Source organism: Neophocaena asiaeorientalis, unplaced genomic scaffold (assembly GCF_003031525.2).
Source record: "Neophocaena asiaeorientalis asiaeorientalis breed wild unplaced genomic scaffold, Neophocaena_asiaeorientalis_V1.1 scaffold134, whole genome shotgun sequence".
Lineage (NCBI taxonomy): Eukaryota > Metazoa > Chordata > Mammalia > Artiodactyla > Phocoenidae > Neophocaena > Neophocaena asiaeorientalis.
This window is the reverse complement of record NW_020185339.1, coordinates 25317730-25341553: the sequence shown is the minus strand read 5'-3', so window position 1 is coordinate 25341553 and position 23824 is coordinate 25317730. Positions and strand designations below refer to the sequence as shown.

Here is a 23824-nt window from a genome sequence, read left to right as displayed (position 1 = left end):
GCCCAGCCCGGCCCGCCGCCCCGGGGAGCCGGCCGGCCTAGGGATCGCTCCCGGGGGGAGGGCAGTTTCGGGGTCCCGGGCGGGGGAGTCGGGAGCCAGAGGGGAGAGGGCGGCGGGTTTTCATGTGCCCAGCATGAGCTCCTACTTCGTCAACCCCCTGTTCTCCAAGTACAAAGGCGGCGAGTCCCTGGAGCCGGCCTATTACGACTGCCGCTTCCCGCAGAGCGTGGGCCGGAGCCATGCGCTGGTGTACGGGCCCGGCGGCTCGGCGCCCGGCTTCCAGCACGCCTCGCACCACGTCCAAGACTTCTTCCACCACGGCACCTCGGGCATCTCCAACTCGGGCTACCAGCAGAACCCGTGCTCGCTGAGCTGCCACGGAGACGCCTCCAAATTCTATGGCTACGAGGCGCTCCCCAGACAGTCCCTTTATGGGGCTCAGCAAGAGGCGAGCGTGGTGCCATATCCCGACTGTAAATCCTCCGCCAACACTAACAGTAGCGAAGGACAAGGCCACTTAAATCAAAGCTCGTCTCCCAGCCTCATGTTTCCATGGATGAGACCCCACGGTGAGAAGCCTTTTCTCTTTCCCCCTTGGTCTCCCGCGCTCCGGGGTCTCCCCCCGCCCTTGCCTCCTTTTTGTCTGCCCTCGCTTTACCTCCTGGCTTGGGGCTCTCTCGGGCCCCACCCCCGGGCGTGAGTGGGTTTCTGGAGGTTGGGAGGTTCAGCTGGGGGTGGGGCACGGAGTTCGCCTGGGGGATTGGGGTGAAGGTGGGGGAAAAGGTGGTGTCTGGGTGCAAAGCGTTAAAAAAAACGTTTTCTCCACTTCTGTCAGTCTGTCTCTCTCTCTCTCCCCTCCACCCCTCTTTCTCTCCCTCTCATCATCTTTAGTCAAAGTTGGGGAGGTGGCTGGGAAGGGGCCAGAGACCCTGAGGTTATCAGCGTTTGGAGCAAGCCAGTTTCTCCATAAGGCAGACAGCCTCAGTCCAGGACAGTGGCCAGGCTGTCTTGGGGTGAAGGGAGACCCCTGCTTCTCTCCCCTAGCTGGGTCAGAGGGTGGCGGGACCCCAAGGACAGGTGCTCTGCCTGTCTGGGGCACCCACCACCTTCTCTCAGAGAGCTAGCCTTAGGGCCACTACCCCAACTTTGCTTTACTTCCCTCAGTTGGAGAGAAGAGAGAGAGAGTCAAGGAGAAGAAAAAAGAGTCCCAGAAAGGATGGAGGCCATGCAGATTAGAGAGCTCTGTGGTCTGGGGGACCCTCGCCAAGCTGTCCCCAGTCAAAGGCTTGCAGGGTCTCCCTGAGACCCTCAGGGCAGCTCAGGTCATGAGCCCCTCCAAGGGTGGCCCCTCAGAGCCCAGTTTCGAAGTAAAAGGGGACGCGAGAAGGTGACAAGTTCCAGTAGGGATGGCCCGTGATTTATTTGCTGGTCTCCAGTTAGCAGTCAGGCCAAGCAGTGATACATTCCAGAAGATCAATTATTTTTCTTCTGGAAAAGCATTAGGCAGAGAGATCCGAGGAAGGGCAGTGAACACAGCCCCACTTCTTCACCCCCAGCCCTTATGCCTTCCTTTTAGAAACAGACTCTGTCCCCAGCCTTGCTCACCCAATGCCCCTCTGCACTGTGAACAAAGCTGCAAGGGCCAGTTTTCTGGGACTGCAGGCCTGGGGAGACTCTACAGTGCCCCCCTGGCCTCTGCCAGCCCCTCCTTTCCAGAGAGACCCCAGTCCCTGCCCCCCCACCTCCCAAGGTGAAGCCAAGCCAAAACAAACCCCCAAACTTTCCTGCCCTTGCCTGATTTCCACTCTTGCCTTTTCTGCAGGAGGGAGGGGAACTGGGCAGACCACAGGGGGGACTTCAGGGGAGGAAGAGTGACAGGGGAAAGCCAGGCCCCCACCCAAACATAACCAGACTGGGCTTCTGTTCTGTCCAGCTCCGGGGCGGCGCAGCGGAAGGCAAACTTACAGCCGGTATCAGACCTTGGAACTAGAAAAGGAGTTTCTCTTTAATCCTTATTTGACACGAAAGCGCCGAATTGAAGTCTCTCACGCCCTGGGACTGACTGAGAGACAAGTGAAGATCTGGTTCCAGAACCGAAGGATGAAGTGGAAAAAGGAGAACAACAAGGATAAACTGCCAGGAGCCCGAGACGAGGAGAAGGTGGAGGAAGAAGGAAATGAGGAAGAGGAGAAAGAAGAGGAGGAAAAGGAAGAAAACAAGGACTGAGCAAAAAAGAGAGGACCCCCCCCCTTTAGCAACTCCCTTGAAGTTTCGTTTTATGGTAGCGGATAAATTGAGAAGTTTACGACTGTCATTTGCTTTTATAGAGAATAGAATGACACTCAAAACACCAACTACCTGTCAGATACTTGCAGCTCGGGTTTTATTACCTTTGGACTTCCCTGGATCTTTATTTGTTTGGGGACTGGAGGGGGGAGACCGAGACACAGTGAAAAGTTCCGAGTCTCTGTCTCAGTCGTTGCCCCAACACACACACTTGTCCGTCCCCCCACCCTTCTTAGTCCTGGCTGGATTTTAAGGTCTGAGACCTGGCGTCTTTGCCCCTTCTCCCGGCCCCCGTCTTGCCACCCTGCCACCTCCCTGCTTCTCTGGTATTTATTTTAGAGGGGAACCCCCTCAAACTGCAGAAGAAGACTCGTGGCGGCTTTGTTTTCAAGCTAGGATTAGTGTATTAGATTGACTTTTTTTTCCCCCAAAGGACAGAAAATTGAAGGAAGGAAGGAAAAGAAAGGGAAGATGTTCAAAGACATTTTTTAAAGGATAGCGAGGAATATCCCCTCTCCCTCCCTGGGGCTCCCCGCTCAGAAAGACTCCCTTGACTTTCTCTAGGAACCTGATGGAAACCTGAAGCAGATGGGGGTCTCCCCCTCCCCCCTCCCTTTCCACGGGGTAGATAGGAGCCTGCAGTCACCCGCTAAGATCCTACCTAGCCATCCCATGGTCACTCGGGCCCATGCCTCCCTCCCCTTTCCTGTCTAATTTCTGTTGTTGGGCCCAGCTTCCTCTGAGCTGCATTGGTGAGCGCTCAGAAATCACCATAGTCATGAAAATAATAATAATACTGATAATACTGATAATAATAATGAATCTTTAACATACTACCTAAAGGGAACCTGCAATAATCTTGAAAAAAATAAAAAAGAGAGAAATTTAAAAACATCCTAATACGGGAGAAAAAAAGAGAAAAAATTTAAAATAAAAAAAAAGTAAGAAACCTCCAACGTATTTTATCACTACCTATAGGAAGAAATCCCGCTTTGAGAGTATTTGTAATGCGGTTTTGCTGTCGTTTGTTGCTGCTTATTTCAATAAGAAAAACCCAACAACTGAGACTGCCTAGCCCGCCGGTCCTGTGAGCTTTTATTGTGCTTCTAACCCCAGTAGAGTAGAACTAAGTTGCACTGAATGTATAGTTAACTCTGTCTTGAATTCTCTGTTTATGCAATGTGCTCGAAAGGAAAAAAACGTTAAAAATATATCTATAATAATAATTTTTCGTCATTTGTCTTTATGTCCAGCTATGAATGTAGATTTTGTGTCCCAGCAGCCCTGTTTCTGGTCCAAGTACTTTGTATTGTATACGTGAGTCATAATTAAAAAAAAGAGGAGAAAAATAGTTGAAGCTGCAATGACTGACTTGTTTTTTCCCCAGCACACCCCCCCCATTCTCTACCGCCCTCCCCTCCTTTTGCTTCTTTTTCAACACTCTGGTAAAGGTTTCCTCCACTGATTTGACTTGGGATTGGGGGCACTCACGTGGAGAGGAGCAGGCTGGACTGGGAGGGCAGGTGAAAGCGGGGAGGTGAAGAAGAGGGGGAGGGGGAGGAGGAGGAAGATGCTCTTGGGAGAACCTTGGCTCCAAACAAAGTGGGTTTCTGGATGCCAGGATCCCAATGGGAAGAAAGCATCTTCTCCCCACTTATCCCTCTTCTTCCTCCTCGTCCTGGGCTGGGCCCAGACCAAAACTCTGCCCCTGTGCCCCTCCGGCAACTAGGCCTTTTTCTTCCAGGGGCTGGGGCTGAGGATGAGGATGAGGCAATGGTGTGCTTTCTCATCTCCACATGCCCCTCATGGCCAACCCTTGGTACTCAGCACCCAGCACTAGACCATGAACAGGGTGGGAAGGATGTGAGGCTCAAGGCAGTCTGGAGGGCTTGGCTGGAAGAAGCCTGAGTGTTGGGGGGCTAGGAAGCTTACGCCCAGGGGAGAGGAGGGAAGGAGAAGGTGAGTGGACTGGCATGCCAACAGCATGGGCCCACAGTCTGAACTGCGAATGTGGCCAGCACAGAGCCGTCGCTGTCACCTAGCCCGCTTGCACTTACCCCAGCCTCTGTTCTGGCTGTTTCAAGCCCGCTCCTGGCTTCACCTTGGCAGTTGGGCAGCCTGCCCTGCCCTTATAACGTGGCTCAGTTGGCCTGGGTTGGGGGCTGCTGCTGAATGTACAGTCCCCCACCCCAGCCACAGCGGGGTAAGGACAGTCTTCACTGGACTCCTCATTCCCCAAAATAAAGGGTCGAAGGCTAAGGGACTCAGGGGGGCAAGGTGGCTCTCGCTCCTCCCTGGAGGGTCCTAGACAGAGAAATCTGTTTATGCCAGTAAGATCCTGGTCAAATAATACCAAATTCCAGAGATACAAGTCATCTGATTCAGTCATGAGAGGGGGAGAGGGGAGGGGAAGGGATCTTCTGGTCTTAAAAACCAGACCCCCAAAGACTGAAATATTTTTGAGGTCAGATCCTTCTCTCTGTCTCTCTCTGTCTCTGTTCCCTGGTCAATGATTTTCCCAGACTTAGGCCCAGGTCGACTCTAGTTTTGTGTAATTTCACCCGCATCTGGGTGCCTGGCTCCCACTCAAAGTGGTTCTGAACACAGGATTGGATCTGGCGTCATTAACGGAGGACTCCTGCAGCCCCAGCGAGGCTGCCGATTGGAAGCGCAGGCTGCAGGCAGCCGGGAACAGCTTTGAGCAGCTCTGGGGGAAATGTTTCGGAACCTGGGGTCCCTGCTGCCAGCCGCGGGGCATCCAGGTAACCCCGTCTGCTGCGGGAAACACCGGCAACCCTCCGGGGAGGCCTGAAAAGAGAGCATTTCGCTCCGACCTCAGGCCTTCCCACAGGCGTCCACACTCCAAGGGCCGACGAGGGCCGTTTCATTTTTAAATGTGGACTTCTGATTGCTATTAATACAAATCGCTGGCCCGGTAGCCGAGTGGGTTGACCCTACACTAAGTGGCTTCGAAGAACCTCGCCGAATTTTCGCCACACCCGATGTCCCATTCAACCCCGGCCGTGCAGTGCTGGTGGCCCCAAGCCCGGTGTCGGAGGGCTGGGTGCGTCTGGCACCCGGCATCGCTTGACATGCGAAGCTTCGGGTGGGCCAGACCAAGAGAGCTCCAGCCGCCCCCTCTTGCAGCACCTGACCCCCCACCCCTGGTGCCCACCGCCTCTGTTTTCTCGTTTGGAGAGAAAAGGAGGCAAAACCCATTTTATGGGGGGACTTAATTGCGAGCGGGTTGCACTCTCTTTAGAAACGCGTCCTCCCAAATGCTCCCGCCGTCCCATTACCGGAATGAGGACCATACGGCTGCAGCAGATAGGACATTCTCCCATTCTTTACTTGTTTATTAGCCAATCAAAGTGGCTTCCGAAAGCTACTTGTGATTTGTGAAAAATAGTATCTTTCAAACTGCTGAGTTGAAGCATCTCGCTCATTTCGCCCCACATTTATTATTCTAACCCCAACCGTAGAGAAGGGATAATGCAGCTATTAAGTTGGGGGGCAAATTCGTTTCTCTGGCATTTTTGAAAATTCTCGGCATTTTTTCTCCTCCCCACTTCACTGCAGAGGCCAAGGGAGTAGCGGGCCCGCAGGGGATCTGGGGGGTGAGGGAGGTAGTGAGTGCCCTAAAGGGTTCCTTGGGAGAGATGGGAGAGTGGATTGGCCTCCCCAGCCTCAGCTTCCCTAAATGAGATGCCCCAGTGGCCGCGTGTTGGCTAGAGAGAGTCACCCCGCCCCAGTTAAAGTGAACTCAGGACAGGTTATGCCACAGACTAGAAGTAAAATTTCCGGTGAACTGCCCGCAGTGCTGTCCCATTCTCCCCTCGGCCCATTGTGAAAAGCTGGGCCAGCGCTTCCTTGTCGTAATTTTTAACTACCTGTTATAAAATTTATGGGTGGGTTTGTAAAAGGAACGAGGTCTCTGCATCCGGCTGAGGGAACTGCTTCTCTTACTATGGAGGAAGTTTGGGGAGGGGATGAGGGACCCCCTGTTGGTTGGGGTGGGGGCACCCAGCCACGGAAGTTCCCATGCCAGCTTAATTTGGGACCAAGGGAAGAACTTTACGCCTTCAGATCTCCAGCTGGTGGGGAAAGTGGCTGGGCTGAGAATGGTTGGCAAATAGTCTTGATGGGGGAATTTATTCTGGGCTCCCCCACGCTGGATTCATCGCCAAAATGAGGGGTCTGGAGTCTCGGGTGCTCGGTGTTTAGCATGGAAGGTGGAATTTAGAGAAGAATTGGTTTTTTTTTCAGAGCCTCCAAGGTGTGTCCCAGCTGCCCAGATACCAGAATTTTTCTGAAAAAGGCAGGCGGGTGTGGGCCACCTGATAAGACAGAAAAGGCTTCACATGACCACGCACCCAAAGGAAAAAGAAGTGGGAGCCAAGATCGTGGTCCTTTATTTTATTTTTAATTCTAGAAAGATTAGGAGGAAGCTGCCGTCTGAACCTAGGAACTGAGGAGACCTGACACTAGGGATGGTCTTGGGGAAAAAATGTCATTCGTTTTCTCTGAGAAAGGAACCTGGGGATGATGGGCGCTTTGGGGGTTCTAGAGGCTGCCCCCGCTTCCCATCCCTCCTGCTGCCTCCGCAGGACTGCCCAGGACCGGTCTCAACCCTCTCTGCTCTTCAGACCGTGGCCAGGTCAGGCTTGGTTATGAGGCCTCCAGCCGCCTGCCCCTCCCGTTCCCAGCTGGGGTGGAGTGGTGGGGGGGCTTCCCGGACGCCCCATTGGGAAGGATGTTGTTCTCTTCCTAGAAAAAACAGGGGTGGGGAGGGAGCAGGGGTAGGGAGTGAATCCCTTCTCAGTCCCTTCACGCCGCCGCCGGCACTGCCCCAATGCCACAAACCTTTGCAAAGCTTTGGTTCTGCCAGAGCCAGCCTTAATACCCCATTTATTAAGGAAAATATGTAAAATTCGGTATGGCAAAGGGAGGCAGCCGACTCAGCGGCCAGAATCCTTCCTTCTCTCCTGTCAAGTTCCCCCGTTGCCCTTTCCGCGCTAGCCAGGAGCAGTTCCCTCTGAGAGAGAATTGGGTAAACATGGCGACCGTGGCGCCCATTTGCACACGCTACACAAATGCATCGCATTCCCGGTTGTTTGCAGAAAATTTACAGCTGAGTAATAAAAGTTTACGATCGACTCACAAGTTGGATTGGCCACAAGAAGTCATGTGGATTCCATCCATGAACGTGAACTTTTTATTGTGGTTTGTCCGTTCGGAGCGCTCCGCAGAACAGTCCTCCCTGTAAGAGCCTAACCATTGCCAGGGAAACCTGCGCTGGGCGCTCCCTTCATTACCAGTATTTTTTAAAAATTAATCTGATTAATAATTATTTTCTCCCCTCATTTAATTTCTTTCCTCCCAGATGGAGTTGCTGGAAGCTGGAAGCACCTGGGGAGGGGGGTGGGGGGAGAGGCAGGAGTAGAGGACACCCCTCTCTCCCTTCCCGACCCTCTAGCCCCCCAAGGGGCAGGAGGAATGCGGGAGCAGTTGAGATAGGGAGCTGCAGCTGCCTCCGCCCCTCCCCTCTCCCAGGCTCTCACTCCTGCCTCCTTCTCGCAACTCTGCTTCAAATTTATTTGGCTTTTTGATTATTGGGACTACTCTTTTTTATTTTTAAATTTATATAAAGTATATATATGTATGTGGAGCTGAAGCAGTCTCGGCAGCGGCACAGAATGAGGGAAGACGAGAAAGAGAGTGGGAGAGAGAGGCAGAGAGAGAGAGAGGGAGAGGGAGAGTGACAGCAGCGCCCGGTAAGTGTTTCCTTATTGGTTCAAATATGTAACTAATGGTGGGGGAAGGGGAGGGAGGGGAAGAAATTGGGTTAAATTGGAATATGGTAGTGGGGGAAGTGTGTTGTCCTTATGTCACTATACGCTGAAATTGGGGGTCGGGGGGGCACAGGACTGCACCGGTGGGGCTCAAGGCCTGGGTCTAGTGCGCGGACCATGTCCCTACGTTTTATAGATCTGCGGCCTCTTGGCTAATGGGACTGGGACAGAGGGGGCCCGGAGCTCAAACTCCAGGGCAGGAGAGAGAACCTGTAGGCTGTAGCCATTGCTCCCTGGGCAGAGTCTGGCCCCCAACCCCCAAACAAACTTTCCACCGCCCCCTCCCTGCTCCGCAGCCTCCTCCCTGTCTCCGGGAGAGCGCGACCGCTAGAGCTCACACATGCGCAGTGCGGGCCCAGGACCGAGCAGATGAGCAGGAAGAGAGCGCAGCTAGGCGGGCGGCTGCGCCTGTTAATTGGCAATTACGGGGGAGGCTGGTGGCTGGTGCGCGTCGGCGGAGGGGACAGCGTCTGCCCACCCCTGCTCCCACCCCCATTCGAGCGGATGGAAAGATGGGAGGTGCTCTGCACTGCGGGTGGACGGGTGGGGGTGGGGCTGGAGGACTCGGTACTCGGTACTCAAAAGCCATCTTGTGCTTGGAGAAAGGGGGCCAATCTGCCTTCTCTCCCCGCGGCCCGGAGTCCCCCACCCCCAGCCGCCGCCACCCCACCCAGGATATCCATTGGGCTGCTTCATCCGCGTCGCCTGGCTGCTCTGGGCTGGAATCTGCCCTGTCTGGGGCGGAGGTGGGAATTGGGGACGCCCAAGGATGGGTGGGGACAGGACCAGGCCTCGCTGGCGGGGCGTCCTGGGTGAGCGGAGACAGTGAGGACTCAAGGCACGGCTGGCTCATGGGATAGGGACGTCAGAATTGGGCGGCCTGGAGGGTCCCGGGCGCTCGGGAGCTTCTTAGTAATTGGTGCTAATGGCGTGTTGTATACTCTTAACCCAACACACATGGTTTCATAACACAGTGGCTTAATTTCTTCCAAATGTACGTAGCCCTGAATGTGTTGCAGCTTGATATATGACCCCGCCCTGCTCCCTGGCCTGGGTCCGAGGTGGCACCTATATGTGTGAGCTTCTGTTTGTAAAGGGCGGTGATGCACACACAATCGCTTACACACCCAGGCAGACACACCTCAGAGCTGGGGGAGGGGGGTGCATATTCCTGGAGAGATCCGAGAGTCTGGGGGCCAGAGTCCCCTCCAGTCCGAGCCAAGAGCACCCACCCCCATCCTCTTCCAACCGCGCGACTGGGCTTCTCCGCCAAGCCCGAGTGGGGGAGGGGATCACTCCTCGATTTCCTGTTTAAACCCCGACCGGTCGCCTGGTGGGGGGGAGGGGGGTGGATAACCTTTTTTTATCAAATTCTTAAAAATATAATTCGACTGCATTCAAATCAAACCCCTTGGGCCCGAGTTGACGGTGAATCTTCCCTCCCCTACCCCCATTACGGACAAGTCTCCTTTGTTCACCCCTGAGGACAACAGTTTCTGGAGAAGGCCTCTCAGGCCAGTAGGGGTTCACCTGGAATACTAGAGGGCCCCCCTTCCTTTGGAGGGGTGGGCCTGGGCAAGGCTGGGGTATTCCCCTCGGCCTACAGGGATCTAACCGAACGTGGCTGGTGAGACTTCAGCGTGCTAGGGTTCGTGGTTGTCAGGTTAACAGCACCGTCCTGAAATGTCCTTATATAATATTTTTATCAGTTGATTTTCTGTCCCTTCCTGGCTAGGGTCCTGCAGGCCCTCACTCCCTTCACCCCTAGACTCCTCCTCAGGACACAGAGAGATGCAGAGACAGCGTAGCAACAGTGACTGGCCCTGGTTTTCTGTGTTCTAGTCTGGCCAGGGAAAAAACCCAGCCCCAGATGCCAGCCCCTTCCTTCCCTCCTTACTTTCGATTTTCTTTCCCTGCTCTCTTTCCCTCGATGGTGCTCAAACTGAAACACAACAGGGGCCACCCTTGGCAGCCCTCAGCCTCCTTGCAGGCCAGATTCCCTGTAGACAAGGTCCTTAGAGAGGGAGAGCACTGCTGTGATTGTCTAATAATAGCCCGGGCAGCTGAGAATAGCATCAGGCCCAAGGACTCTGCACACCCAGAACTAAGGCTGGACGGAAGCCCTGAGTCCGTGGGTCAGGGTCTGGTGACACTCCCTGGAGCCCAGGGCCCCCAGCAGTCTGCTCTGAGCCCACTCTTTTGGGCACTTCAGGCCTGCCCCTTACGGGGCTTTGTCAGTCCTGCCACGGGCTGTATTTCATGCACCAGCTCCTAGCTAAGGAGAAATGGGCAAAGCAAACCCTTTCTCTCCCTGGTCTGACAGTTGTGATCCCCACGAAGAATGAGACCTTGTTTGGAGAAGGCGGCCTTGTTGGGTTGGCTGTTGTGTTCCGAAACCAGACTTGGTAGCTTTATACATTTATTAGATAGAGGCTGAAATGTACAGGCGCAGACTTACGCATGAATATGTACAGACTCATATTTTCTCAATGGTTAATTGTATATAGCCATACCTGTATTCACTCAAACACCGTTTTATGTGCCTGTGAAATTTTGTTAGCCCTCACTAGGTGGGCATGGGCTCAAGGAGGCACTGGGTGCCCTCTGTGCGTGCTCTGCTGAAAATGTGTTCGTGCTGGAATCGGAGTATGTGGGTGTCAGTAACCAAGGGATGCCACAAAGGCTTTCTCAGACCTTATTGCCTTCGCTGTCCAAGTAGCTGGGCTGGGGAAAGACTGACTCCCTTCTGCTTTCTCTCCACACCTCCCTGCAATCTTCCCCAGCTCAGGACCGTTTTAGCAGGGGAACCCGGTTGTGTTGAAAGTGGGTTCGGTGGGAACCTTTCATGGGTGAGGTAGGCCTGTGAGCAGTTCTGAGCAGTCGCTGGGCCCTGGTGCTTGAAGCCTTGCTGAGGTGGCGGAGGGCATTGGAGTGCTTAATAAGGTGGCCTCTGGGCGGTGGTCAGGGGCGGCTGCCAGCTAGGGTGCCTGGAGAGGCCGCGGGGAAAGCCAGCCAGACGGGTAGGGGTGTGGTGAGCATCTCTCCCCCGCCCCTGCTCGCCTTGGCCGCTCACGGGGCCCCAGCTTTGCCTGTGTCATCTGTGGGTCAGATTAGGGGCTCTCTAAGTTCCCCAAATACCCAGATCTGGTTACCGGTGGGACTTTATTTTAATCCTCTCTGCTACCTAAACCGGGGAGATGGCTGATGGGGCAGAAGAAGCTGGGTCTCACCGCCTGCAGGCTTAAAGCACTGAGTGTGGGCCAGGGCTGGGAATTAACCAGCCTTCTTTCTCTCTTCTGGGCCCAGGGAAAGACAGAGCGGGGTGGGGGGAGTATAAATGTCCATTAAAATGCCCAGGAAAGAAAGTAAGGACGGGAGAGGGGCTGGTGGGTGTTTTTCCTCCACTCCCTAGGTGATCAGGTTTCTCCCCAGAATCTCCTGTCCAGACTTGCTGCGGGTCCCGAGGCGTGCAGCTCTTTCCCACCTTCTCTCCACCGGCACCAAAGCCTTGAGCTTTTAGGCCTGGGTGGCCCCCGGGTGCCAGGGTGACATTACCCCCAAAGTGTGCTCCTCACCCGGCCTCTGCCACGGCGCCGCAGCCACCCCTGTTTATTGTGTCTGTGAGTTGTTTACTTGTTTTGTCTGCTGCCACCCTGCGTCAGAAACCCGCCAAACCAGCAAACTCACCCAGGAGAACAAAGTACAGCGCTATCCTGAACTCCCTCCCCTTTCCGGCACCCTGCTCCCGCCATTACCACCTCCCTCACTCTCCCTTTCCGAGGGGAGGAAGCAGAAATCGTCCTAAAATAGGGCAACTGTTTATAGGGTGGGGGGAATTATGGGGACACCATAAACCTCCGGGTGTCCCGGTGGTGGAGAGACAGAACAGCCTCCAGCTTTTCTTCCTTCCCCCTGGCAACTGCTTGGTTAAGGGGGCCACACTCATTGAGAAAGCTGAGTCCCCCTCACCTCACTCCTTTCTGCAGGAGTTTTCCCTGAGACATAGGTTGTTGGGTTTTTAAATCAGGGTAACGTTGACGGATTCATAAAGCTAGATAAAGCATGTCGCTCTCCCCTCACCCTCCCTTCTCCTCAGTCCCCCAAAATAGCAGTCAATTTAAGCAAATCCTACAAAATTAAATTGCCCCTTCACTAAAGATCCTATAAATCTCCAATCCCACCAGGTGTAGAGTCGGAGAGGCCGCTGTTTGCCTCTAATTTTGCTCCTGGCTATCAAATCTGAAAGAGTATCATGGAAGTAAGTAATATTCTAGTTTCTGAAATTAATCTCTCGCCTCCCCATCTCTCTCCCTCTTTTCGCCAGCGCAGATTAAATGGTTCTTTTAGGTCTGCAAACAATAAAGGATAAAATTATTTATAGGGAAATGAGGATGATGTTTCATTGTTGGCTTATTGTTCTAGAACATAATAACATTTTATTTTCAAGTGGGAAAACTTAGACCAGGGGAAGAAGGGGAAAGCGAGAGACAAAGTGAGGGGAGGCGGGGAACCACACACAGAACCTAGCCGTACATAACTTTTATGACATTTACAATTTCCTCATGACAACTCACTGTGACGTCATAAATGCCTTGTTCTTGAACTTTACAATTTTCATAAACCTCCAAAAGGGGTCCAAACAGTGCTCGGTGTGGAGGGGTATAAGAGAAGCCAGGAAGTTGGGGATCCTTTGCCCTTATTCTGGGGGCCAAAAATATTCTGAATTTTCCTTTTCCCTCCTGGGCCAAGCACGGCTACTTGCTTTCCCTCCCTGAAATGTCACTCAGGGTCTGAGTTCCCTCCCCATTCCCGGTGGGGATGAGATACTATGTCCAAAGTCTCTCTGTATGCCCCCGCCTCAGCTGCTTGGGATAGAGGTGGGAGGCTTGGGGGCCAGGCGCCCAAAGCCAAAAATGATTTCTTCCAGAGGGAGCCGAAAGGGGCTCAGGGCTGAGTGTTATGGGACAGAGATGCTGAGGACGTATTTTACTTTTGAACCTTCAGCCAGAGAAGTGAATTGAGAAGCCGAACAAATGCCGGTGTGGGAGTTTGTGTCTGCTAATGGTAGCAGCATTGAGTGGAGTGGTGATAAGGAAAGGTCAGGCAGAAATCTGGACAGAGAGAGGGAAAAGAGAAAATATGATGTGAGTTAGCAGCGTCCCTCCAGGTACCTTTCTCCTCTGTTTAATTGTAAATAAAGCAAAAGCAGCTTGGGCAGCCTCTCAACGGCTCAGCTCAAAAGCCCAGGCCTCTGAGGTGTTTGGGGCAGTTCTCAGGCACTTGACATGCCCCCATCTGGCCTTTTCCTCCTTCCCCCCTCCCTGCTGACCCCCAACTCCATTCAGCTAGCCAGCCTGGGCCCTGTCCCCAGAATATCAGCACCCCCAAATGGGATCCATTTCCGGGTTGGGTGTGTCAAATTTCACTTTTCTCCAAGAGTTTCCATGCCTGAACTTTGAAAGATGAAAAAGCATTCTTTTTTGCAATGCAGTGTGTGTATGGGGAGGTATGAGCTCAGACAATTTCCCCACTGGATCTTTGAGAAGCTGGGGGCTCCTTGCGTCAGCTCTGTTTTGGTATCCCCAAGCAGACACAGTTCCCCGTGTTCAGGCTATCTGGTAGACTAGGAAACTCTCTCTGCAATCCTTTTACTCTGGATTCTGTGGAGATCAAAGGAGCTCATACACAAAACACTAGGCATTTGGAGTAGGATTTATTTTTTTTAATTTTTAAATTAAAAAAAAATCCAATCATAAGTCAGTTGGGCCAACTGAGCAGTCACTCTAGAACAGCAAAGCCTTAACCAAACAGTGCTATTGTGAGGTGAGCTGAACAATTATTGAAACTCAGCTTTCTCTGCAAGAGGGATTTCAGCCTTCGCCCAGTGGCACAAAAGGGACCAGTGGGGCAACGGCTCCTCTCCTGCCCTGGAAGTCGAGGATTGAAGGGGTGGGTCGGCAGCTATAGTGGCTTCCAGGCAGACAGGCGCTCAGGCCGAGTGCTGAGTCCTGCGGCTCCAGTGCCCACGTCCCTGAGCAGCCTCCAGAGGCGCCGAGCTGTAGTTGGTGGCGCCGGCAGCCAGGAATGGAGTGTGTGTATCTGTGTGCGAGGCTGGGTGAGTCACAGACATCGGTGCAGAGTTGGGGGATCTGGGGAGAGAGAGAAGACTGGCAGAATACGAACTAAGCAGGACCTCTGGAGAAGACTGTCCCCAAATAAAAATTCCAGATCTCATCCCTCTCACTTCAGATACCCTTACCCAAGAAATTAATATATTTCCCAGAGCAGAGTGGAAAGCAAAGGCAGGCAAGATGAGGCCTGCCCATGAACCCCTCCAGGGCCAGCGTCCAGTCCCAGCCACCCTCTCCCCAGTTCAGAGCTACACAGGCCCGCAGCCCCCAGCCTGGAGCGGGGTAGGGCTGGAGTAGGAGCCCTGTACTTGCCCTGGGAAACCCTCAAGTGCCCAGCCTCCAATGCAACTTTGGGGACTCCAGACCAATGACTGCCCCCGACTCAGGCCCAGGGCACCTACTGTAAGTTCTCTCCTATAACTAGCACTCATGAAAAGCATGTGTTTTGGATGGGGGCGGGTGGCTGAAACAGGGAGCAGGGAGCGGGCAACTTTCCACCTTTATTCCTTTTCTGTGTTTTTGGAATTCTGTTTTTGAATCCACTAATTCCAACTCTGAAAGCGAACCGCTCTTTCTGCCAAACCCCCTCCGATGCCTGATTCCGGAGGCCGAAGGGGGCAGACCAAGTCGGAGACCTATGGGCCTGATGGGGGGTGTTCTCTGATTTCTCTAGGCTTGTTTTATAGAAACAAAGAACAAGTTCTCGCCCCTCCTTCCCAGGACTTGTGCATATTTACAGAGCTCAGCTGCAGTTTTAATAAAACATCTGTTCTTGCTTCTGCTGATGAGTTTCTATAATTGTTTTCAGACAAATTTAACAGGAAAATATAAATATATTTAGAAAAACCCAAGTCCCAGCTTTCCCCCCATAGACAGTTGTTCTTTCGCCAAAAAATTAAAATTATCATGAAATGAAAAAAGGAAAATATAATCCAATGGAGGGAAGACCCGGCTCATCTGACCTGCTCTCCCCCCTTGGAGCGAATCCTTCCAGCAAATTTCAGCTGCATAATTAAAGATCCAACTGAAAGAAAAAGGCTTCATTCCTCAGGAATGAAAGGTGATGGGGGAAGAGTGTGTTGGAAATTAATTTTGCCGAAAGTCTTTAAGCAGTAGGGGAACTTATTTGTATTTCTGCTTCCCCTTCTCCCCCCCGGTCCAGCATTTCTGCCTCTTTCCCCCAGCAGCTGGTTCCTGTTCATTATAAATCGGTGAGACCTTTCAGTCTCTGCCCTCTGTTTAGGGACGTAATAAAACACTTAACTTTCCAGGGCTGAGACTTACATTCTGTTCCTCAGGTCGCCCACCCCCACGCCCACCGCTTTTAGGCCCTAAAGGAGACTCTCCCCAACTTTGGGGCCCCTTTCCCCTCCAGACTTGGTTTAGGAGGGGCTCAAGGAAACCCAGGCATCCTTGCTGGGGAGCTGTAGCACATTTCCCCAGAAGCCCCTTCTTTCTTTCAAGGTCCTTCCTTCCCCCACCCACCCATGAAAGAGATTTTAAAACACGTAGAAAATCAACACTCATTGAAAGCGAAACCTCATTAAGACATCCTATCTTCCATCATTCAATTTGTTGTAAATTGCAACAATTTAATATCTTGAAGGAAATATCACTGACATGATTTATCCCTCTAGCAATCTCTCTCTGAAAAGGAGGTGGGGGTGGGGAGGGAATTTACTCTCTCTTCCGGCCTCTTTTACATGTTACACTGCTACCCTTAGGGCAGAATTGAGGATGGGAACTCTGAGAGCGCTACTTGTATCCAGGGGTGCACTGACTTGCTCCTTAGTTCAGCCCCCTCGGTCTTCCACCCCTTCCCTAGTTCTCTCTCCCTCTCCCTCTCCCTCTTGCCCTCCAGGGGGCCTGGAGCCCCAGCCAGCTGTTGGAAACCACTGCCCAGGCATGCCACGAATTCAATTCGAGGACAGCTGGATTCTAGAGCGAAAAGCAGCTCACGCTGGTGTCTGTTTGTGTACCTGCCATGGCACCCCAAAATGAGACAACTCATCTAAAATTTTCTTCCTTAATTTAAGAATCCTCCTCTATGCTTCCCCTTCATCTCCTTGGGGAGAGGAAAGTATGGTCCAAGAGGGGGAACCTTAATAACTATAGGGGACTTCCCCCTGCCCTTCTAAATACCAACACATTTCCCTCCTTTCTGAAGGACTAGGGCTGTATTTTTAAAAGCCAACACAAATTGTCTCGCAGGAAGACTCTTCCATCCCGTAACAAGGTTCATGTATTAACTAACATGTTGTCTCCATCAGCTCCTACACAGTCTGCTTTTGGGTTCGAAACTTTATTTTTCCCCCCTAGAGACACTCCAGGGAAACCTTAACGTTACAGCAGATGAATAAACGAGTTTTTTTCCCAGCGTAGTCCCGTTTATGGCTTTATTGCTACCCATTGATTACTCCGCTTTGTTACACAGAAGGAAAAGATCATAAAATCCGGAGACATCCGGGTTCTTGTTATAGCCAGTTTCCCCCACCACCACCAAAAAATGGTGAGGCGAAAATATGCGCTTCCACTGCTCCCCTCGCTTGCCCCACTGACCCCCTCTTTCTCAACTCAAAGCATTTTCAGCCTATGTTACGATATCAACGTAAGTTTGGATTAATCAGGGGGAAAAAAAAAAGAACATCTGCACACCTTCCGCTGTTTCTGTTTGCCCACTGCGGCTCCCTCAGAAGCCTCGGACGCAGCCGCCTTTTCCTAACCTTCTCTTCCTTATTCTCAGCCCCCAGGTGGGAAGAAAATGGAGGTAGGGGGCTGCTGAGAGGCCCGGCCCCACTAGGTGTGGCCGGCCCTTGGGTGAGAGCACCCTGGGAAACCTTGGCTAGAATCTCCAAGCCCCAGAGCTCAGGTCCAGGGGCACCTCCCTTGGCAGGACAGAGAGTCCGAGGGGGCAGGGGCTTCTGACCTGGGCAGGGGCTTTGAGCCTGCAAGACACTCACTATCCATCAGAACCCCGCCGGCCTTCTCTTTCTGGCTGGATCCTATGTGAATTACCCCAACGGCCCTGGCTGGCTCTAAATCATAAATTCTCACCAACATAAACAGGAGTTGATGTGTCTAGAAAGACTCTCAGAGTTCTTTCTTCTTCCTTTCTTCCTTTTTTTCTCTCTCTCCCACCTTTTACTTTTTCTCTTCCTTTCCTATTTATTTTTAAAATAAATCTTCCCTTTTAGGCAAAAATGCTTTATGAGTTTCCCCCAAAAGGGGTCCTGAGGAGGAGGTAGACGGGGGGCTAGGAGGAAGAGGAAGCAGATGCATGGCTACTTTGCACACCTCAGCTCTGCCACTGCACCCTGATGTCTCACTCTTCCCTCTTTAGACTTAGGGACTCCCCACATGCGCCCTCCACCCCAGACTCTCCTCCCTCTGAGCACCATGTTTTATGCTATTTCTTTCCACTTTTGATTTTTTAAAAGAAATTATTCGGAAAAGTATACTGGTTTAATGATGTGGACTCACTCCATGGAGTATCAAACCAGGATTTCCTGTAGGATTTCTGGGGATCTCCCTGAGCTGGGAGGGAGTTCCTCCCATGGAGAAATCAAGATGTAATTTTAGAAGGGGGCAGATATAAAAGATGAAATTAGATTGAAAATACAGGGATTTCTCCAGCCCTGGCTGTGGCTACAGCACAGCAAAGTTAGCTGGAGCTGAGAGATTTCCTGGGAGTGTAGCTCTCCTTTTCTGGGCCCCAAGGCCCTGCTCGGGGACATTCACCCTTCCTTCACCCTCAAATCAGTTCCCTTACTTATATATTTTTAAAAGAAATCCAAGTCTTACTTTCAAAGCACACACTTAGTCTCAACTAGGGAATCAACAGAAGCAGAAGCGATTTTTTTCCCCCTTCTTGACATCTGGCTTGCGATTGGCTGGGAGGGGGTCAGCTGACTTTGTCATTTTGTCTGTCCTGGATTGGAGCCGTCCCTATAACCATCTAGTTCCGAGTACAAACTGGAGACAGAAATAAATATTAAAGAAATCATAGCCCGACCAGGTAAAGGCAAAGGGATGAATTCCTACTTCACTAACCCTTCCTTATCCTGCCACCTCGCCGGGGGCCAGGACGTCCTCCCCAACGTCGCCCTCAATTCCACCGCCTATGATCCAGTGAGGCATTTCTCGACCTATGGAGCGGCCGTTGCCCAGAACCGGATCTACTCGACTCCCTTTTATTCGCCACAGGAGAATGTCGTGTTCAGTTCCAGCCGAGGGCCGTATGACTATGGATCTAATTCCTTTTACCAGGAGAAAGACATGCTCTCAAACTGCAGACAAAACACCTTAGGACATAACACACAGACCTCAATCGCTCAGGATTTTAGTTCTGAGCAGGGCAGGACTGCGCCCCAGGACCAGAAAGCCAGTATCCAGATTTACCCCTGGATGCAGCGAATGAATTCGCACAGTGGTGAGTTTTACAGCTCCGAGATATAAATTAAATAAACTGAACTGGCTTTATGACCGGCTTCCCTAGAAGAACGGGCGGAGAGAGTTTTTTATGGCCCCATAAAAACAATCACGCTCGTCTCCTCGCCGACGCCGAGACAGGGCCCCCTCTTCTGCCCCCTCTGCTCGCCTCCCGCTTGCTCGCAGGGGCCTGGCCCCCTCGGCCCCTGACGGATTGGAGGGCTCCAAGGCGAGCTGAGGGGGCAGGAACAGGGCAGGGGATGAGGGGAGGGGGTGGGGGAGCCCCCCAAAGTCGAGTCAGGCTGAGGAGAAGGGAGGGGGAGAGGAGGGGACAGAGAAGTGGGGAGAAGTTTCCAAGGAGCTAGGACGCTTGGGGAGATGGGGGAACCCAGTCGTTCAGAAATGGGGCCCCATCCCCCATGTTTGGGATTTTTCAAAAATCAGCTTTTAGACTTGCAGCTTTCTGCCTGGTTCTGTCCCCCACCCTAACCCCACCTTTCTTTGGGACCCACCTACCAACCTGGCGGGGGGGGCGCTGAATGAAGTTGGGATCCTGACTGTAGTACCCCCAGTGGGGGTGGAGACAGGGCAGAGAGAAGGCTGGAGCCCGAGGGGGCCCGTGAGTTGCTGGCCAAGTTGGGAGGGTCAGGGCTGTGCTAGGCTAAATCGTCTGCGGAGGGTGCCTTGCTGAATGTTTTTAGTGTGTTTTGTGCCCGGATCTCTAGGGGTCGGCTATGGAGCGGACCGGAGGCGCGGTCGCCAGATCTACTCGCGGTACCAGACCCTGGAACTGGAGAAGGAATTTCACTTCAACCGCTACCTAACGCGGCGCCGGCGCATCGAGATCGCCAACGCGCTCTGCCTGACCGAGCGACAGATCAAAATCTGGTTCCAGAACCGCCGGATGAAGTGGAAAAAAGAGTCTAATCTCACGTCCACGCTCTCAGGGGGCGGCGGAGGGGCCGCGGTCGACAGCCTGGGCGGAAAAGAGGAAAAGCGGGAAGAGACAGAAGAGGAGAAGCAGAAAGAGTGACCAGGACTGTCCCTGCCACCCCTCTCTCTCCTGCTGCCTCGCTCCCCCCAACTCCCTCCTAATCACACACTCTGTATTTATCACTGGCACAAATTGATGTTTGGACTTCCTGAGACAAAATTAGGGAGTCAAATATGGACCTGAAAAGTCAGCTCTGGACCCCCTCCCTCACCGCACAGACTCTCTCACAAGGCGCCTCCTCCTCTCCTGCTCCCTCGCTAGCTCGTTCTCGGCTCGTCTGCAGGCCCCTTCCCTCGCCCAGGCCTTGGGGCTCGTGCCTGAACCTCGCTTCAGACTCCACAGATCTCCCTCCAAACGAGGACTTAGCCTCCAACCCTCTCGGCGCCCCCCACCCCCGCCCCCGCGCAGAGAGCCGGCTCCCGGGCCCGGGGGCCTCCGCTCCCAGGCCTCAGGGCCCGGCGTGGCAGCCGGGGAGGGCGGGAGGCCCAAGTAGGGCGCGTGGTGATCCCACAGCAACCCCCAGGGCCTGGCCGCAGCCCCCGCCCGGCCCCTCTGCCCCAGCAAATGCCCAGCCCAGGCGAATTGTATTTAAAGAATCCTGGGGATCATTATGGCATATTACAAACTGTGACCATTTCTGTGTGAATATTTTTAGCTGTATTTGTGGTCTCTGTATTTATATTTATGTTTAGCACCGTCCGTGTTCCAATCCCATCTTAAAAAGGAAAAAAAAAAAGAGGGAAAAGTACAAAAAGAGAAAAAATAGTGGATGACGTTTGTTTAGCCGGTAGGAGAAAAATAATAAATTTTTAAAATCCCGTCGTGTTACTCTCCTGTATAAATCCGACCTCTGGATCCGTTCTCGAATATTTAATAAAACTGATATTATTTTTTAAAGTTTATATCGGGATTTCTGTTACTTCGCTCGCCCTCCGGCCTCGGGGTGAAACTTGGAGCAGGCTCCGAGCGCTCTCGCGTCCGCCCGCCGCCTGCGAGCCCCCGGCCCCCTGCACGCGCCTCGCCCGGCCCGGCGCTGAGCCCTGACTCCCGGTTCTCCCGGGGATCGCGCTGGTGGCTGGGAGGCCTCTCCGGGTTCCCCACATAGAGCAACGCCCTCGCCCCGCAAAAAGGGCCGCACGGGGTTTCGCTGGGGGTAGAGTGGGAGCCCGGGTTGGTCGGAGTGGTCTCCGGCCCCACACAGGCCTTTCTTCCTGCCTTTGGTAGTCTGGGGTCCTCGGCTTCTGAACCCCGGGCCCCAAAGGCCAGAAAGGACGCATTATCCAGGCCCCAGGTCACCCCCGCCCACTCCCCGGGGCGAGGAGGGAGGCGCCGCCGGAAGCCAGCAGGGCAGCCCCCGGCCCGCGCCAGGCCGACTCTTGCGAAACGTGGCGGAGGCGGAGAACCGAGGGAAAGAGGAGACCGCGGGACCCGAGCCCTTCGGCAGAGATTGAGCGATTCAAGGACATCTCGGAAAAGAAAGCCTGGAAACTGAGCTCTCGCCTGCTCTGGGACTCCTGACGTGGCCGGGACCAAATTCCTTCCTCCTTCCAGCGCCAGCCCCAGTCTGGTTCCTTACTCTTTCTTCTCCCCTCAAACTAGGCCGGTGAGGAGCGCAGCCAGACCCTAGCCCTTCCCCAGCTCAGGCCTTCTCTCCTAAGCCCAGCCAAAGAAACCTGAGTGGACCTAGGGGGTGAGGTAGTGAGGGGGTCTCCCAGAGGGAAAAAATCCGCCAGTTTTCCAGACCTTCCAGATTCCCCGCCAGCGCCCCTTCCAGCGCCTCTGCCAGCGGGGGCGGGAGGGGGGCTTCTCCTGGCCGGGGCGGATATTTCCTGGGGAGAGACAGGCAGGAAAGAATAAGACTTGGGGCTAGGGGAGGGGGGGGATGTAAAGGGGCCGAATGGCTGCGGAGCCCCTGGTCACAGGCTGTGAAGGTGGCCCAGGCGCCTGCCCTGCCTACCCCCATCCCCCCACCCCCAGCTAGATCCTTTTGGACACCTCCAGATAGCTCAGAAATTGCTCTCCTGTGGACCTTCTGAACCCAGGTCCCTGGAAAGCCTGGTCCAGAGGCCTTTCCTCCAAAGGGCACAAAACAGGTCTTTTCCTCTGCCCTGCTCATATAATATTTGTGGAAGCTTGAATCTTGCTTCTCCATGCCCTCAATTAACATCTATTTTCCATCCAAGATACCTGGCATGGGTACCACACCAGGGTCATACCCAGGGATGCAGAGCAGTCCTCCAGTTCATTGTGTCTGGTTCTTTACCCACCCAGCTAGCCATCCACCCAGTCACACAATTGAAAATTGCCTTGTTGCTACTCTGGGGTCCCTGGCATGGTGAGGAGGCCTACTCATCTTCCCCTGGCTCCTCACCTCCAGGCTCATCCCAGAGTCCCCAGCACTCTCAGTCCCCTGAGCCCCCTATCTAGTTCTGCCCACTCGGGACCCCTACTCCTGGGCATCCTGCCTACCTCTGCAGAGGCTGGGTTCACTTTCTCAGGCTGACAGGCACCTCCTCAGCAGTATCAGGGCTCTGGGGCCTCAGAGGAAAGGGACATCGACCCTTGGTTTAGAGAACCTGAGATAAGCCCCCTCCGGCCTGGGTAGGGGCTCTCCTACCTCAATCCCCTTCCCTCAGCCATTTTTGAACATTGAAAGGCCCCGGGGTTGGGGAGGATGGGGCCATCCGCTACCCAAGAAAACCCCGAAAAAACAGAAAACCAAAAAACAGAACAAACCCTCTGTGCATCCTAGTGAAGCCTCATCTCCCCTTAAAATTAAATACAATTTAAAAGGCCATTTCAGTGGTTTGTTGCAGCAACACCCAGCTTCTCCTCTACAGCGTGGAAAATCCAGAGTCCTGAAGGCCAGCCTGCGAGCCAGGCTGCAATTCCTCCAAGGAGGCACCAGGTGTCGCTGTGGGCTCGTTGTCCCGCCTACCCCCCAATTCCAAGAACCTTTTTTTTTTCTCCCCCTTCTCTCTCTTTCTCTCTCTCCCTCACTCCCTCTCCCCCTTGGTTGGGCTTTGCCAACATATCAAGATGCGTTTCGCCGGCTTCCATCACTAACCTCCCGGAGGTCATCAAGCCAAATTTATGAGTGGCCGCTCGAGTCACGTGACTCTATTTAAGGCTCCCTTATTTGGGAAGAGCGCATAGGATAAAGAAAGAGATATCTCCACCTATAAATTGTGCACTTTGGAGAACAAAAAACCCCTCAACTTCAAAGAGTCACAAATCACCCTTAATCAAAAAGGGTGCAGAAAATTTTTTTGGGCCCTCCCCGCCATGAGCTCCTACGTAGCCAATTCATTCTATAAGCAGAGCCCCAATATCCCTGCCTATAACATGCAAACTTGTGGGAACTATGGATCGGCCTCAGAGGTGCAGGCATCCAGGTACTGCTACGGCGGATTGGACTTAAGCATCACTTTCCCACCGCCTGCGCCTTCCAACTCTCTCCACGGGGTAGACATGGCTGCCAACCCCCGGGCTCACCCCGACCGCCCCGCCTGCAGCGCCGCGGCCGCTCCGGGACACGCTCTGGGCAGAGATGAAGCGGCTCCTCTGAACCCCGGGATGTACAGTCAGAAGGCGGCTCGCCCAGCGCTGGAGGAGCGAGCTAAGAGCAGTGGGGAGATCAAAGAGGAGCAGGCGCAGACAGGGCAGCCCGCCGGACTGAGCCAGCCACCGGCCCCGCCACAGATTTACCCGTGGATGACCAAACTGCACATGAGCCACGGTAAACTTTAGGACTTCATTTTGCGCGCTCGGGTCCGCCTGGGTTTTATAGGCCATGCGGGGCAAATAAAGAAAAAAAACCTGCGGCCATAAATTTTACGATCCAGGCATCAATGGCTCGTAAAACTGTCCACTAAAAGGCTTAGAGGCTGTGTGCGCCCAAATTTACGACGACATAATTGGATCATAGGAACAAAACGTGTATAAAAGGCAATATTCAATTTTGGGGGGAGAGGGAGGGAGTTAAAAAAATAGAGGGATCTGAAGGGTGAGGAGCGCGGGGCTCCAGAGCGGGGATCCCCCCGCGGTCCCTCCTCCCTCCCCTGCGGAGCCGGCTCGGCCGCCGCTTGCCGCTCCGGAAGATTCCAGCGACTTGGGAGGGGCGGGAGAGGGGT

At 53.5% G+C, this 23824-nt stretch overlaps 4 protein-coding genes across 6 annotated transcripts in view; all 4 read left to right on the top strand.

Moving 5' to 3' along the window:
* The window catches only part of HOXC4 (homeobox C4), a 60429-nt gene that overhangs the window by 15054 nt on the left and 21551 nt on the right, over positions 1-23824 (top strand). The window lies entirely within an intron of this gene.
* On the top strand, positions 115-3188 carry HOXC8 (homeobox C8). The gene is made up of 2 exons (XM_024736665.1): positions 115-569; positions 1934-3188. The coding sequence occupies exons 1-2, from the start codon at positions 134-136 to the stop codon at positions 2224-2226; spliced, it is 729 nt and encodes a 242-aa protein (XP_024592433.1). The 5' UTR covers positions 115-133; the 3' UTR covers positions 2227-3188.
* HOXC6 (homeobox C6) lies at positions 7496-20565 on the top strand. 3 transcript variants are annotated; one of them, XM_024736664.1, is made up of 3 exons: positions 7496-8060; positions 18353-18698; positions 19423-20445. In XM_024736664.1, exons 2-3 carry the CDS (start codon positions 18545-18547, stop codon positions 19728-19730), a joined length of 462 nt encoding a protein of 153 aa, XP_024592432.1. In that variant the 5' UTR covers positions 7496-8060; positions 18353-18544; the 3' UTR covers positions 19731-20445. The 3 variants fall into 3 exon arrangements, with proteins under 3 accessions (XP_024592432.1, XP_024592430.1, XP_024592431.1); XM_024736662.1 differs by lacking the exon at positions 7496-8060 and having other exon boundaries at positions 18087-18698; positions 19399-20565; XM_024736663.1 differs by lacking the exon at positions 7496-8060 and having other exon boundaries at positions 18187-18698.
* Positions 22901-23824, top strand: part of HOXC5 (homeobox C5) — a 1784-nt gene continuing 860 nt past the window's right edge. Inside the window, exon 1 of the mRNA XM_024736666.1 lies at positions 22901-23430. Within this exon, the coding sequence (XP_024592434.1) occupies positions 22977-23430 (454 nt within the window). The 5' untranslated portion in view covers positions 22901-22976. The remainder of the gene's footprint in view (positions 23431-23824) is intronic.

Bases quoted from the DNA above. Each gene is read 5' to 3' on its own strand.
- HOXC8 (XM_024736665.1), top strand. From the start codon at position 134: ATGAGCTCCTACTTCGTCAACCCCCTGTTCTCCAAGTACAAAGGCGGC. The intron at 570-1,933 runs GTGAGAAGCCTT...TGTTCTGTCCAG, and splicing joins TCCATGGATGAGACCCCACG to CTCCGGGGCGGCGCAGCGGA.
- HOXC6 (XM_024736662.1), top strand. From the start codon at position 18,299: ATGAATTCCTACTTCACTAACCCTTCCTTATCCTGCCACCTCGCCGGG. The intron at 18,699-19,398 runs GTGAGTTTTACA...GAATGTTTTTAG, and splicing joins GCGAATGAATTCGCACAGTG to TGTGTTTTGTGCCCGGATCT.